We start from the raw sequence: 14,913 nt of genomic DNA on the forward strand, positions 1-14,913 counted from the left end.
AATTGGTAAATATAACTCCGCACGACCACGCAACTCGAAACACAAGTACGCAAACACGGTTGCGTGAAGCGTGGCTCGCAATCGTGAAATTTACGAGACTTGCTCGACCTGTAGATTCTTGTGTATCATATTCAATTAAGGTACTAGTACACTTTAGAAGACCAAAAATAAGCATTTTTTCAAGATTTTTTTTCTCAGAACCTTTATTCAAAATGAACATAAATCTTTTTACACATTAATATATAACTCTTGTAGAATACAAAAAATATATCTGGTTTCATTTTTTGCACGTACACTAATATTGTAGACGGCGCCAAAGTCGAGGCCTCGAAAAAAAAGTAGTTCCTTCCGATGGCGGACAGTTAATCTCCGGATTGGGATCTCTGAAACAAAAAAATCGTACGGCATTTAAAAAAGGAAGGTTTCTTACGTGACAATTTACCACCGTTAGGGAAAAATTCCGCAAAAAAGAGATTTTACGAAAATCTGAAAAAATTTTGTGAAAAAATCACCCGTTTTTTTTTAGTTTTTCATGGTTAAAAAATATTAATTTTTTCATTTTTTGGTCAAATTGTGGTAAACTGTCACGTAAGAAACCTTCCTTTTCCAAATGCAGTATGATTTTTTTAGTTCGGATATCCCAATCCTGAGATTAACTGTCCGCCATCATTTTTCGAGGCCTCAACTTTTTCGCCCTCTACAATATTAGTGTACGTGCATAAATGAAAAAAGATATATTTTTTGTACTCTCTAAGAGTTAGATATTAATATATAAAAAGTTTTATGTTCATTTTTATTAAAGGTTCTGAGAAAAAAATTCTTGAAAAAAATTATTAAAAATATTATTTTTGGTCTTCTAAAAGTGTACTAGTACCTTAAGGTTTTACTGTAAGTTTAGCGTCAAAATACTCAATGTACATTATTATTGCTTACATATATTGTGATTGTACGAGAGGGGGTGCGGTGAAATAATTATGGAAAATTGGGTTGCAAATGGTAAAAGGTTGAGAAATTTTGCTTTAAAAACATTTATTTTTTAGGAATTGGCAAAACGCTTTGCACTGTCCTTTGGTTTGGACGCCGTCAAAAACCGAGAAGCTATTACAGCTTTACACAGAGCAGGCATTATATTTGCCGTGACAGCTTCAGAGAATATATCAGATGATCCCACTGGTCCACCGCCCAACTTATCATTTTTGGAAATTTTAACGGAATTTACAAATAAATTGTTGAAGCAGGACAAAAGAGTTGTCATGGGCTTTTTGGATAAAAGAATTACAACAGGTAAAGTTGCTCATTTTTTTTTCTTATTTGATGTGTATGTGTGTTTATGTGTTTTGTACTTTTCATTCTTTGATTTCATTTATTCGTGTCAGCTTTCATAGCCAGAGTTTTTTCCGTTTTACCTTTAATATATTTCTTGTTTTTGCCACAAAGATGTCAACTTGTTAAATACTACCCCAAAACTTACAACTAAAATTCTACAAGAACTGATGAATCAGAGGATGAGTTTAGCAGATGAACAACAGAGTTTTCGTACCTAATGAAAGATCGTGTACAAATGGAATATTATGCGTCATATGGAATATGCGTTTAAAGTCAAAATCGTCTTTCTCAATTCACGTTCAACCGATGGCAGTTTAATCTTGAACGATGCTTGAACGGTGGAATTCGGCCGTTCAAAGATTTCAGAACTCAGTTCAGATGATTTCATGGACTACGCATGCGTTGTATTAACACGAAACGCTGTCATAATATAAATATATCCTATTTTATTATATTACGCCTAACGATAAACGATAACATTATTTTTGTTTTTATAATATTTATTTATAATTATTAAAATGACTATTTGACTATAAATACTTAAATTTAACTTTATTCAAAAACAGCATAAAAAAGGTAGTTCAAAATGGCGACAGTGTTTTACCTTTTGCCATCTATTGGCATTTCTCGAAAGCTGTAGAACGAGCGCTGACATGAACGTGCAATGAGAAATGCATTCCAAACAAATCCGAAGATCACCGGTGAACCTGGTTCAACTGAACCGAACCATAGATTACCGCAGGTATGAGAAATCGACCCTAACTATTCCTCGTTCAGTGCTCCCCTCTCTTTAACTTTGAAACCACACCCCTCAGCAAGAGTAAGAGCCCGTTTACATGAGAGGCGCTTAACGCGCGTTTTGATAACGCGGGATTAAAACTACATACATTTTAATAGATTTTAATGACCTAAAACGCGCGTTAGCATGTGAATGGTCTCATGTAACTAGGATCTCAAGTGACTATGTCTAATAAATGTCCAATAAATTATCATAATAATCCAGAGCTGATTGAATTTGGAAAGCCGGCAGTGAAATTGATACTCTAATGATTGCTCATACCGCCGACACTTAAATGTTTCCATGTCTATAAATTATAATAATATCGTATATACAGAGTGGGCCAAACAAAAAAGTTCACCTCGATATTTTGCAGTATTTATGAGATTTTAGGGAAATAAAAAAACAGGTCAATTTTTGATCTAAGGGGGACACATTTTTACGGTACATACATATGTCATTTGTCAACCCCTTCCCTTCCACTTCCCCCCACCCCTTATTTTTAAATAGGGAATATGGGTCGTGTGATAGCTCATTTGAAAGGTTATTCAATTCTCTATTCAGTAATATCAACATTAACATAATTATTTATATAGGGTGTCAAAGAAAAAAAATATTTGAATTAAATTAATTGACACAAAAAGAAGAATGTATGTAATTGGTTTAATTCAAAATACATTCTACTGCTGTCAAAAAAACAGAAAAAAATGTTTTTTGATAAATAGACATTGCTTTTCGCTTAATTTCAATATTCAAGCTGCCACCCATCTGCCTCTTGGTAGGTTGAATATTGAATTGAGGCAACAATGTTTATTTATCAAATAAACATTTTTTTCTGTTTTCTGTCCGCAGTAGAATGTATTCTGAGTTAAATAAATTAAATACATTCTTCTATTTTGTCAATTTGTTTAATTCAAAATAATTTTTCTTGGACACCCTGTGTAAATGATTATGTTAATGCTAATATTACTGAATAGAGAATTGAATAACCTTTCAAATGAGCTAGAACACGACCCCTATTTAAAAATAAGGGGTGGGGAAAGTGGAAGGGAGAGGGTTGACAAATGATAGATATATGTACCATAAAAATGTGTCTCCCTTAGGTCAAAAATTGACCTGTGTTTTTATTTCCTTAAAATCTGATAAATACTACCAAATATCGAGGTGGACTCTTTTCTTTAGCCCACTCTGTATATGTAGCTTATTGCATGTGGGAAGCCGGCAGTATTGCCATTGTAAGTCCCTATATCTAATCGGCAAGTTAACACAGTGTATACGAATGACGTATGACGTCAAGATACGAACAAGACACATACAAATAGAAATGCAAATTGTGACAGATGACAGAACGTCTATTCTCTGCTTTTGACGGTTGCTTTGCTAACTTATACCAATTTTTAGGAATGCCTAGTAGTAGAGGCGAAGACTGGCAACCTCTTCTTTTGTACAGAAATTCCTTATTACACGGAGAGACTGATCAACTTCCTACAACAAGTAAACGGGCTTACGGAAGAAAACGTCATAAGTCTCCCGATTCTGATGTTGAACCAGATGACTTGTCCGATCAAGAATTTCCAGGAAATTTGTATGGTTAAGAACATGTTTTATTTGTTACGTTTAATAGATGGATCATATTATAATACGAGGCCGAGTGAATAAGTCCGTGACTTTTGAATGAAACACGGGTTTTTATATAAAAAAAAGTTGTTTTATTTTTTCACTAGGGGCTAAATCTGGAGAATGGTGTGGATGAGGGAGCAATTCGTAGCCTAATTTATAGATTTTTGCCATAGAAACTGCACGTGTGCACCCTTGCATTGTCTTAAGGGAAAAGCACTTTTTTCATGTCCAAATGCGGTCGTTTTTTTTTTCAACTCATCCATTTTGCGTCTGAATAACGCCAACCATCCTTGCGAAATTGTCACACGGTTGCGTTTGTGGTCGATTGTGAGCAAACGCGGCACCCATCTTGCAGAAAGCTTTCTCATACCCAAGTGATATTCAGAATTGAAACCACTGAGTCATGTGAGATGCCTATAGCTTCCATAATATCTCTCACTTTCAATCTACGATTGGCTAAAACCATATCGTGAATTTTTTCAATTGTTTCTGATGTAGAAACCTCAATCAAAACGTCCGGCATCTTCCGTGCTTGTACGGCCACATCAAAATTCAGTAAACCACTTCTTTAACCATGGAAATGGGAGGTGCAGAATTCCCATAATATATCTCAAGCTCAGCCTTGTTTTGAGTGATGGTTTTTTACGGCAAAAAAATGCTTAATGAGCACACGAAATTCACTTTTTTTTTATTTCCAAAACGCGCAGTAGTCTGCTATCAACGCCTGACAAACACAGACTAAATGACGCAGCTCGTTCAAATTTACACCATTGTCAAGTGAGAGTCGCCTGTTGACAGAAACAGTGTTGCCATTTCAATTAACAGGCGAGAAATTCAAAAAGCCACCGACTTACTGACTAGTCCTTGTATAATATATAGGTACTCTAATTTTAACTTTGTACACATAAGATTTAATAACATATACTTTGTTAAAAAAATTTAATATATTATGTCGTCCCAACTTGCGAACTTTTTTTTGAAACTTTTAATCATGCTAGAGCCAAATTGTAAAACCTAAAAAGTTGTAAGAATGTAAAATGTTAAACTTGCAAAGTTATGACTGAAGTTTTTATTTTTAAAATTAGTTTTTATTTTTGAATATGTATTTGCTAAATAATAAACGGTTTTTTCTATTTTCTGTTTCTTATTTACATGATAACGCCAAACTACTGTTAAGCAGTAATTGGGCAAACCCAGATTAGCAAAGATCTGAAGAAAGAAAACTGAAGCTATAGGAAATTAAAAGACATTTTCAATAAAGCCTAGCATGGTCAGAATTTTGACATTAAAATTAACAAAAGCCCAATTAATAATCCGAGAGATGCAGACAACAGTATAGACTAGGAGCCGGTATAGGTGAAATTTTCTAATCATTTTAGGCACTATAAGACCCTATAACTTAAATAGTAGAACCTAAAAGAAAACGGATGAACACTGTGCCGTCACTTTTTAGTGGCGCATGTGACAGTGGCGCATCAAACTTTCCACTTAAGAACGGGATAAATAAATTAAAAGGTACCCTTCCTCACTCCCAGAATTTAATTTTTTTGATTTTTTAATTTTATGTGATTAAACAATTAGGCTCAGCGTAATTTTATCCCGCCACCCCCTTCTCCCACCATCAAAAAATTAATTTTTCGATTTTATTTTTTTTAGGTGGGATCCAATCAATTTTAAAATTTCAAAAAATTCATAGACATAGTTAAGGATTTTCCAAATCATGTCTATTTTTTATAGATCAGTAGCTTAAGTATACATAACCTCAAAAAAAATTTCAAATATTTTTTTTTGAAAAAAACGTGTAACTTTTTTTGAGGTGGCTGGAGGACTATTTTTTTCTATTTTGTGTTTTTATCAAACACTATGTTTTTATTTTTTTTTTTAGATTTTTCCGTAAAGTTAGCCCCCTTGAAAAATCCAAAAAACTGTTTTTTTGGGGGGTTTTTGGGTATTTTACCTAGTTTATAGACTCAAAAATAGATCAAATCAATGTTTTTGTATACGTTACATAAAAATTAAAGTAACTGAGTCCTTTTTAACATTTATAAATGGGAGAATTACTCCCAACCCCCCAAAAACCCCATAAAAAACAGTTTTTTGGATTTTTGAAGGTGGCGAACCTTACGGAAAAATCTGAAAAAAATTTAAAACATAGTGTTTGATAAAACACACAAAATATAAAAAAAAATAGTCCTCCAGCCACCTCCAAAAAAAAGTTGCACGCTTTTTTCAAAAAAAAAATTAAAAATTTTTGAGGTTATGTATACTCAACCTACTGATCTATAAAAAATAGACATGATTTGGAAAATCCTCAACTATGTCTACGAATTTTTTAAAATTGATTGCTTCCCACCTAAAAAAAATAAAAGCAAAAAAATTAATTTTTTGATGGTGGGAGAAGGGGTGGCGGGATAAAATTACGCTGAGCCTAATTGTTTGAGCACATAGAACTTAAAAAAATCAAAAAAAATTAAATTCTGGGAGTGAGGGAGGGTACTTATTTATTCATTCATTATTCATTATTTATTCATTAATATAAACTCTCGGGAGGAAAAGTAGCACTTTCCTCCCTTGTTATACAAATAGCTATTACTGCACTCGACGCTGACGTGACATCTACAAAATTCAAAACGGCTGCGTTTCTTTTGTGCAGATTAAAATTTATGAGTTCTGCCAATCGAATTGTTCTTTTTCTTTACAATCATATACATTTCATTTGTTACGGCTTTAGGTAATTAACCAGCTGATTATATTGCCTACATAAACAATTGTCAAATAAAAAATACCATTCAGTAATAACTTTTAATAAATTTTAATAAATATTAGAAGCATTTAAACAAAAACAGTATTTAGCTTTAATTATTATGGCAAAAATGCAAGCACCGGAATTTTCTTAGCAGGCGCTACTTTCTTTTTCCTAGGTAACTGGCGATAAAAGTACAGAATGAGCTGGCCTACCAACATAAATACTTCCACAACACTTATAAAGCTTATGCCCAACATTAGTGATATAAATCCGCCAAACGAACCTAGAAAATAATACAATTATATCGTCGACCTCATATGAAAAGCGCATTTGATTAATATTTATGGTACGCATGCATAGCAAGACAAAAAAGTTCGAAAAAGTCAATAGATGTCGCTAGAACCACAAAAAAGAATTCTACCCAACTCCACGGCGCTGGTGAATCACATGAAACTTGCCAAAGTCCATCATTGTCATTGAGGTTAGATGTACTTTTGCTGCGCGGCTGTGTTATATCTTCAAGAAAAGTATTATGAGCTAACATATCTTCATGGAAATAGTATAAACTTATTGAAGGTAAGTTCAATTTGATCATAATATCTAAATTTTTGGTGTTAACTACATTTAAGTAGCATTATCATCCTTAAATACTCCACATTTGTTTTTCTTGTGGGACTTAAGCATTTTTCATAGTATATTTTTGGCGACCTTTTTATGGAGTTACGCATATTTCTTCATGATTTTCGGTATTAAATGTGCCTAACTCCAATTTTTTTTCCATATTTCAAAAATTAAAGTTGTCTAACTCCATTTTTAAAGTAATAATATTTTAAAAATAGATCTATCTTTATGAGAAGGCTGACACTATTAAGTAACTGTAAAATAAGATAAAGTTTTAAGTCAAAATCATTCTTTAAATCAGTTTTTTTGTCTCCTGTAAAATTTGTTAATTTGGACTTAGACACTTTTCATATGAGGCCAACGATATGCCAAATATTTGGGGTTTAAGCCATTAAAACGCTACACTTGGTTAGTGCGTGTTGGTTTGGATGTGGAGGGAGGAAATGGTGGAGATGGGAATTTTTTGGGTTTGGATATGGTCTCACAGGTGAACTCTGTCAAACGCCTTCATCAGATCAATGAAGCAAATATACGCTCTCATGTCGAACTCTATAGTTTTTTCTTTTATTTGTTTTATTATAAATACTTAGCTGTTAAATGTCTGTTACTTAGCCTTTTGTAAAACCTTGTTGTTCTTCAGCATTAGTGATTTGCCTTTCCAGTTTGTCCTTAAGAATACCCGTGAAAAGTTTCATCGTTGTATTTAAGAAGGTTATTCCTCTCTAGTTTTGTGGGCCAGTTTTTGTCCTTTTTTTAAATATGGGGATTGTGATGCTCTTATGCCATTCCTCTGGTGCTTCTGTTTCGTTTAAGATTTTTTTAAAGAGTTGCGACAGTTTACTTACAATTCAGGGCCTCCATATTTTAAAAGTTCATTGAGTATACCATTCGTTCCAGGTGATTTTCTGTTTTTTAGCTTCTTGATCTTTGCTTCTACCTCTTCGTCATTGATTGTAGCACTTATGTGTTTCGTATTCTTTTATATTCAGCGTTTCTTCAGCATCATATAGCTCTTTAAAATGCTGTTGCCATGTCTCTATAGGTACTCCCTTGGTCTGCACGAACTAGTTAACTGGTTTTTTCCTGTTCCGAAGCATTTTCCATATAGTACATTCTTTCACGGTTTTTGCTGCAAATTTTAAAGAACCGCTTGGATTGACATGAAATTTGAAAAAAGTGATATTGTGCCGATGTGTGCTTTTGCCCTGCGGGTGATTTTCACCCCCTCTTGGGGGTGAAAAAATATATGTCCAAAATAAGACCGGAAATGGATAAACTGAATAATTTTAAGAAACTTTTGTTCTATAGAGCTTTTTCGCGAAGTCAACACTTTTCGAGTTATTTGCGAGTGAATATGCTCATTTTCAACAAAAGAAAAAACACGATTTTAGAAGGTTTTTTGCAAATAACTTAAAAAGTAAGTATATGTCGAAAAAATATTCTTAGCAAAAATATAGTCTAAAAAAGTAAAAAAAAATGGTGTAGGCTTGAGGTCTCTGGACCTCGTAGAACCAGAGTTAGGTATAGCCAATGAAAAATAGGTTCATATTCGCCAAATTTCAAATGGAATATTTCAACGTGAAATATCTAAAAAATGAAGCACTTTTTGGGGAAAACCCATTATAACTTTTTTAAACTGTTTAAAAAAGGATTTATTTCTGTTTTTCTAACAAGTTTCTAGCATCAAATGTAAGCAAGTTACGCTCAAAATAAAGTTGGTCAATTTTGTTTTGGCAAAAAAAAATCAGGAAGAGCACTCCCTAATTAGCAACTTAAATGAAATTAATCGTTACCGCTTCACAAATTATTTTACTTATGTTGTGTTTATATGAACTGTAAGTTTCATCGATTCAAAGTGCTTGTTAAATACCAAATATTCATTATTCATGTCCGATATTTAACACATATTTTATTTTTGAAAAAATTTGGTTTTAAAATAAAATTTTTAAAAGTTTCAATTTTGAAAAAAATTCTTTTTTTCAAAATAACTTAAAAATTGTTAGAGATACCAAACAAAAAGTCAGTACCTGGTATTCCTTTTCTGGATATATTGTATTTTTTTGTTTTTCTGCAAGACAAAAATTGATTAAGATTTGGTGTTTCTAAATTTGCATACACTCGTGATCAGTGACTCGTTCAATCCGTTTTAACTACAATCCTTTCAAAAATAAGGACTTTGAACCGATGAAACTTACAGATCATATAAACAATACATACACGAGTAAAGCAGCATGTGAAGCGGTAACGATTAAGTTCATTTGAGATACTAATTAGGAGGTGGTTTTCCCGATTTTTTTACCAAAAAAAAGGGACTAACTTTATTTTGAGCATAACTTGTTTACTTTTGTTTACTTTTGATGCTAAATTTTTTTTATAAAACAAAAATGAAGCTTTTTTTAAACAGTTTAAATAAGCTGCAATACGTGTTTCCCAAAAAGTGCTTTATTTTTTGGTTATTTCACGTTAAAGGATTACATTTGGAATTTGACGAATATGAACCTATTTTTCATTATTTTCGAAAAAATACTTACTTTTTGAGTTATTTGCGAAAAACCGTCTAAAGGCTTGGTTATTTTGTTGAAAAATGAACATATTCACTCGCAAATAACTCTAAAAGTATTGACTTAATGAAAAAACTCTATAGAACAAAAGTTACTTAAAATTAGTCAATTTATCCATTTCCGGACTTACTTTGTACCTATATTTTTCACCCCGAGAAGGGGTGAAACGCACTCTCAGGGCAAAAGCACACAAAGGCACAATATCACTTTTTTTCTTTGACTTGTTAGCTATGTGTATGCCAAATTTCATGTCAATCCAAGCGGTTCTTTAAAAGTTAGAGATTTTGCAATATTTTACCGTTAAAGAACGTACATGAACGTACCTACGCTAGTGAATTTAGACACTAATATTGATAGCGAAAAATTGACACATCTTAGATTCGCAGATGACATCGTTCTGATTACGGAAAACATCGGCGAGGCAAAGCATTTGCTTGAAGAAATGGCACAAGCTGCATCTAGCAGTATGTACAGGACTTATATTATCATTCCAAAATAAAAGCAACTCATATTCATTTAATTTTTAAATATCTTAAAACAAACATTGCCTGTTGTTGTAAATAACTAGGTGACACAAATTTCCCAATATAATGCACTTGTTTCAAGATCACCTTAGTCAGCTTTTTTGATATAATTATTTCATTAGGTCGAATCGTGTCAACAATCATAATAAACAATTGGGATTGATTATAGATACGTAACAAGTAAAGAAAGAGAACATTCATTATTCAGCATTCATTATTCAACCATCAAGGTAGTTATAATATAGACTTTCGTCCACCAACTTGTTACTGATAATAAGTAGTAGTGTTCAATAAATAAAGTATGAACAAATAGTGTATTCCTAACAACCAACCCTCTTCTCAGAGTAACTACCCCATTACGAAACGTATTCTATTATATGGCGACCTGGAGAGACGAACTGGACTTCTGAGGTAGGGAACAGGAAAGATGGCGAGCTTCTATAATTGGAAGAGAAGGAAAAAATTGGTAGATGGAGTATGAGATGGATTTGGAGAGACCTAGCCGCAGGGTAGAAATGGTAGATGTCGGCAGAAATGAAGTTCGGAGTCTTGGGACCACGCCCAGCTTCAAGAGGACTTGGAAACCAAATAGAGAGTAGTGGACAATGACAATAGTGAATGTGAGTAACTCTTAACTATTTTTTAAATTGCATACAGTCTCACAGACACGTACAAATTTTCTTTTAGTAAATAGAATGCATAATATATAATTATTATGGAAGTATTAGGGTAATTATTTTTTATTACAATTAGTAAATTAGGTCTAGTTTTCATAATATTCGTTTCAAGAAACATTTACTTGAAAAGTTACTTGATATTTTAACTACATAAGTGATGTTATATTTTATTTTTTTGAAAATAGATGAACTTTGATTTAAATACCTAGATAGAACTTTTAAAAGTGTTTACGATTTTTTATTTACATAATAGCTATTTTTAACTCAATACGAATACATATTATACATAAATCTATTTTTAACTTGAACGGATTAAAATGCTATATCAGGCTCTTATTTGGCATATTATACTTTTGTTACCTGACCCTGAACGAGTCAGAAATACATACATGAGGAATTTGCTGAATAGAGTTTTACGCATTACATAAGACATAAGAATTACTGAAATTATACACTAGGAAAGGTGAATTAGAAATATTTTTAATGGAATTACGATAATGAAGATTGAGAGAATTTTTTTTACAAAGGACAAGACAAAGAGAAGAATCCTAAAAAGGAAAATAAAAAAACATGAAGATGACAAAGAAAATAAAATTATTTATGTACAAGGATATACAAGAATTTTTATACAATGATTTTAAGAAGAAAAGAAAGTAATGATATAAGAAGAAAATAAAGACATACAAGTTATAATGACGTAAGGAAGATATATATGACAAGGAAACCCCATTGGAGGAAAAAGACAAAAGAATATGGACAATTAAGCCTTAAAAATTATCATAATGAAGGACAAGTTTTTAAGGATAATTTAAAGAAGATTTGACGACAAAATATTAGAAAACCGAATAATTAAAAATAATTTTATACAGTAAAAAGTACTATTTAAGAAGAATAGGTTGTATTGCTTCAAGTACATGTAGATATTTAGTATAATATTAAGTTACTTTAAATTTTTTATAATGTAAACTAACTTTAAATTCTATAATATAAAAATACTTATTTAATTCAAATGAGGTCATGTAAGACTGTATCTCAATTAGAGAAATAGAGACTTTTTTGTGACGTAATTAGTGACCATTCGCGAACCGAACCGAACTAAGCTGAACTAAGTGAGGAAAAACTATTATTTAGTAAATAGCAAAAACTCACATTATTTATTTAGCGTTTATTCATAAGTTTTTCTCGTTCTTAACTTTTAGGTTAATTTTATAGGTAGTAGACGTGCACATAGTATAGGGCCCTAGATAGGAAAATAACCTTGATAGGAAAAATAACCTAGATAAGAAAAATAACCTAGATAGGAAAAATAATCTAGATAAGAAAAATACCCTAGATAGGAAAAATAACCTAGATAAGAAAAATAACCGAGATAAGAAAATAATCCTAGATAGATGATAGATGTTAGCTAGATAGATGTTAAATAGATAGATAGATGTTAGATAGATAGATGTTAGGTAGATAGGTGTTAGATGTTATATAGATAAATATGATTGAAAAAGGAATAGTCCTAGCTAGATAGAATAATGATAGGTAAATAGATTTTTTCGTGATTTTTTAATAAAATATAGTCTATTTTTATTAACACTTTCTTTCGAATTTTTATTGAATGTGGAAGTTTTGACAACGACAATAAGATTTTTTCATTTCAAGTTTTCAATATCGGTTGAATTTTAGTATAAACATGATTTTTTTTTAATGTTTTATGATAATGAAGTAATGAGATAACTGATTTTTTAATATATTAAAAGCATAATTAATATGAGACAATCTAGACAAAACAAAAAAAAACACAATCTTGTCAAGAAAAAAGGTACAAAATGAAGATGAGAAGATTTTAGCATACCCAATTTTTGTTTTGAAGTAATCCTATTCTTAACTAAGGGGGAGCAGTAGGTTCAAATAGGAATTTAGGGATGCGAGACGTAGATGATTTGTAAGCGCACAACTATCCATTTTGTCTTTTTGGAACAAACCTTCTCACGACTAAGGACGTGCAAAAGGACCGGAAGCAAATTCAAGGGTATAAAGTTGCGAAAAACTACCCATCAAGTAGGTAGGGGTTAGAAAATGAAGAATTTATGAAGTAAATGATATATAAATGAAGAATTATGAAATAATACGAATATAGGAAGGAAGATACATGAAATATAAAGTAAGTGATAAAGAAATCATGAAGAAATATGAAGAAGAAGATTTTTGTTTATTATTACACGACGAAGAAAGTACTAAGTATAAAGAAAATGAAAATATGTATTAGTAAAGTACCAGACAAGAAGAAGAGGAAGAAAACGGAGAAATTTTTTTTAATTGAAGAATATGTAGAAGGTCAGAAATCAAATAATTATTTTAAAAGTGAAAGAAGTATAATTAAAAAGTAAGTTCAAATGTAAGAATTAAAGTTATAATTTTATTTTAAGTAGGGAAAAGGTAAAATATACATTACAATTTCTGAGTGTAGAATTTCGCGAGATATAAGGAAGTAATAAGTAAGAATAGACGATGTTTGAGGACTAATTTTTTTTATAGGGCAATAAGTTGTATATTTGTATATATTATATTTGTATTTTATATTTGTATATATTTGGATAAATCTTTAACACAGTAATGAGTTGGTGACGTTGTTTAGAAAAATTTTCTTCTTTGTCGGAAAGGCAGAGAAAATAAGGTACATCTCTCAGAAAATTTTTCTTGTAAGGGTAGGGGATGTACAGGACTTATATTATCATTCCAAAATAAAAGCAACTCATATTCATTTAATTTTTAAATATCTTAAAACAAACATTGCCTGTTGTTGTAAATAACTAGGTGACACAAATTTCCCAATATAATGCACTTGTTTCAAGATCACCTTAGTCAGCTTTTTTGATATAATTATTTCATTAGGTCGAATCGTGTCAACAATCATAATAAACAATTTGGAATTGATTATAGATACGTAACAAGTAAAGAAAGAGATCATCATTCATTATTCAACCATCAAGGTAGTTATAATATAGACTTTCGTCCACCAACTTGTTACTGATAATAAGTAGTAGTGTTCAATAAATAAAGTATGAACAAATAGTGTATTCCTAACAACCAACCCTCTTCTCAGAGTAACTACCCCATTACGAAACGTATGCTATTATAAGTAGGTCTCCGAATAAACGTAAGCAAAACTCAAATAATGACAAATTTTATTGCTTGCATAAAACATCAGAATAGATGACGCCGATATTACAGAATTCTATCTCTCTCTCTCTCTTGTCGTTTCCACATTACTGAGGATCGTGATTTCTTCCAATATTCCTAACAATGTCTCTCCATTATTCTCATCTTCAGCTGCTCTAAGAGCTTCGCAGAATGAGTTTCCAGCTGAATTCTTTATTTGATCAGACCATCTAGTTGGTGATCGTCCTCTTGATCTTCTCCCAGGAACGTTTCCAGAAACAATTAATCTCTCCAAACTGTCGTCACCTCTGCGAACCACGTGATCAAAGAATTGCAGAATTCGTTGCAGACATATTGTGGACAGCCTTTTTTTAATATTGAGTTAGTTTAGAATGGAAACGTTTGTCCTATGAGTTATCCAAGGTATGCGCAGCATTCTTCTCCAGCACCATATCTCAAAGGCATCAATTTTTTGGCGCTCGCATGCGCGAAGATTCCAAGTCTCTGCTCCGTATAGAAATATTGAGAATACAAGGGCATTCACCAGTCTCATCTTGATATTTTGAGTGATAGATCTGTCTTTCCAAACTTTAGTTAGGCGACTTATCGCATTTTTTACCATACCAATACGTCTCCGAACTTCTGCTTCACAGTTAGTTATACTAGACCCGAGATAGACAAAGGTGTTTACTATCTGGTATTCCTGTAACATGTTAGTCAGTTGAATAGTGTCGAATCTGTCGACCACCATTATTTTTGTCTTAGCTTTATTGATTTTCAGACCAGCTTTATTGCTTTCGTACTTAACTCTTCGCAGAAGATCAAGCATTTCTTGCTCATTTGCTGCTATATGTATAGTGTCATCAGCAAATCTTAAATTGGATATTTTTATACCAGCTACTGTTACTCC

The 14,913-nt window shown here is 31.9% G+C and overlaps 2 protein-coding genes across 3 annotated transcripts in view; one reads left to right on the plus strand and one right to left on the minus strand.

Moving 5' to 3' along the window:
* Positions 1–4,857, plus strand: part of LOC126889787 (cohesin subunit SA-1) — a 38,247-nt gene extending 33,390 nt beyond the window's left edge. The window contains exons 11-12 of the mRNA XM_050658375.1: positions 1,041–1,284; positions 3,506–4,857. Of these exons, the coding sequence (XP_050514332.1) occupies positions 1,041–1,284; positions 3,506–3,699 (438 nt within the window). The 3' untranslated portion in view covers positions 3,700–4,857. The remainder of the gene's footprint in view (positions 1–1,040; positions 1,285–3,505) is intronic.
* A 1,655-nt stretch (positions 4,858–6,512) lies between these two features.
* The window catches only part of LOC126889789 (sodium channel protein Nach-like), a 41,334-nt gene continuing 32,933 nt past the window's right edge, over positions 6,513–14,913 (minus strand). For both annotated transcript variants that reach the window (XM_050658378.1, XM_050658377.1), the window contains one exon: positions 6,513–6,753. In XM_050658378.1, the coding sequence (XP_050514335.1) occupies positions 6,642–6,753 (112 nt within the window). In that variant the 3' untranslated portion in view covers positions 6,513–6,641. The remainder of the gene's footprint in view (positions 6,754–14,913) is intronic.

This window comes from Diabrotica virgifera, chromosome 8 (genome assembly GCF_917563875.1).
Source record: "Diabrotica virgifera virgifera chromosome 8, PGI_DIABVI_V3a".
NCBI lineage: Eukaryota > Metazoa > Arthropoda > Insecta > Coleoptera > Chrysomelidae > Diabrotica > Diabrotica virgifera.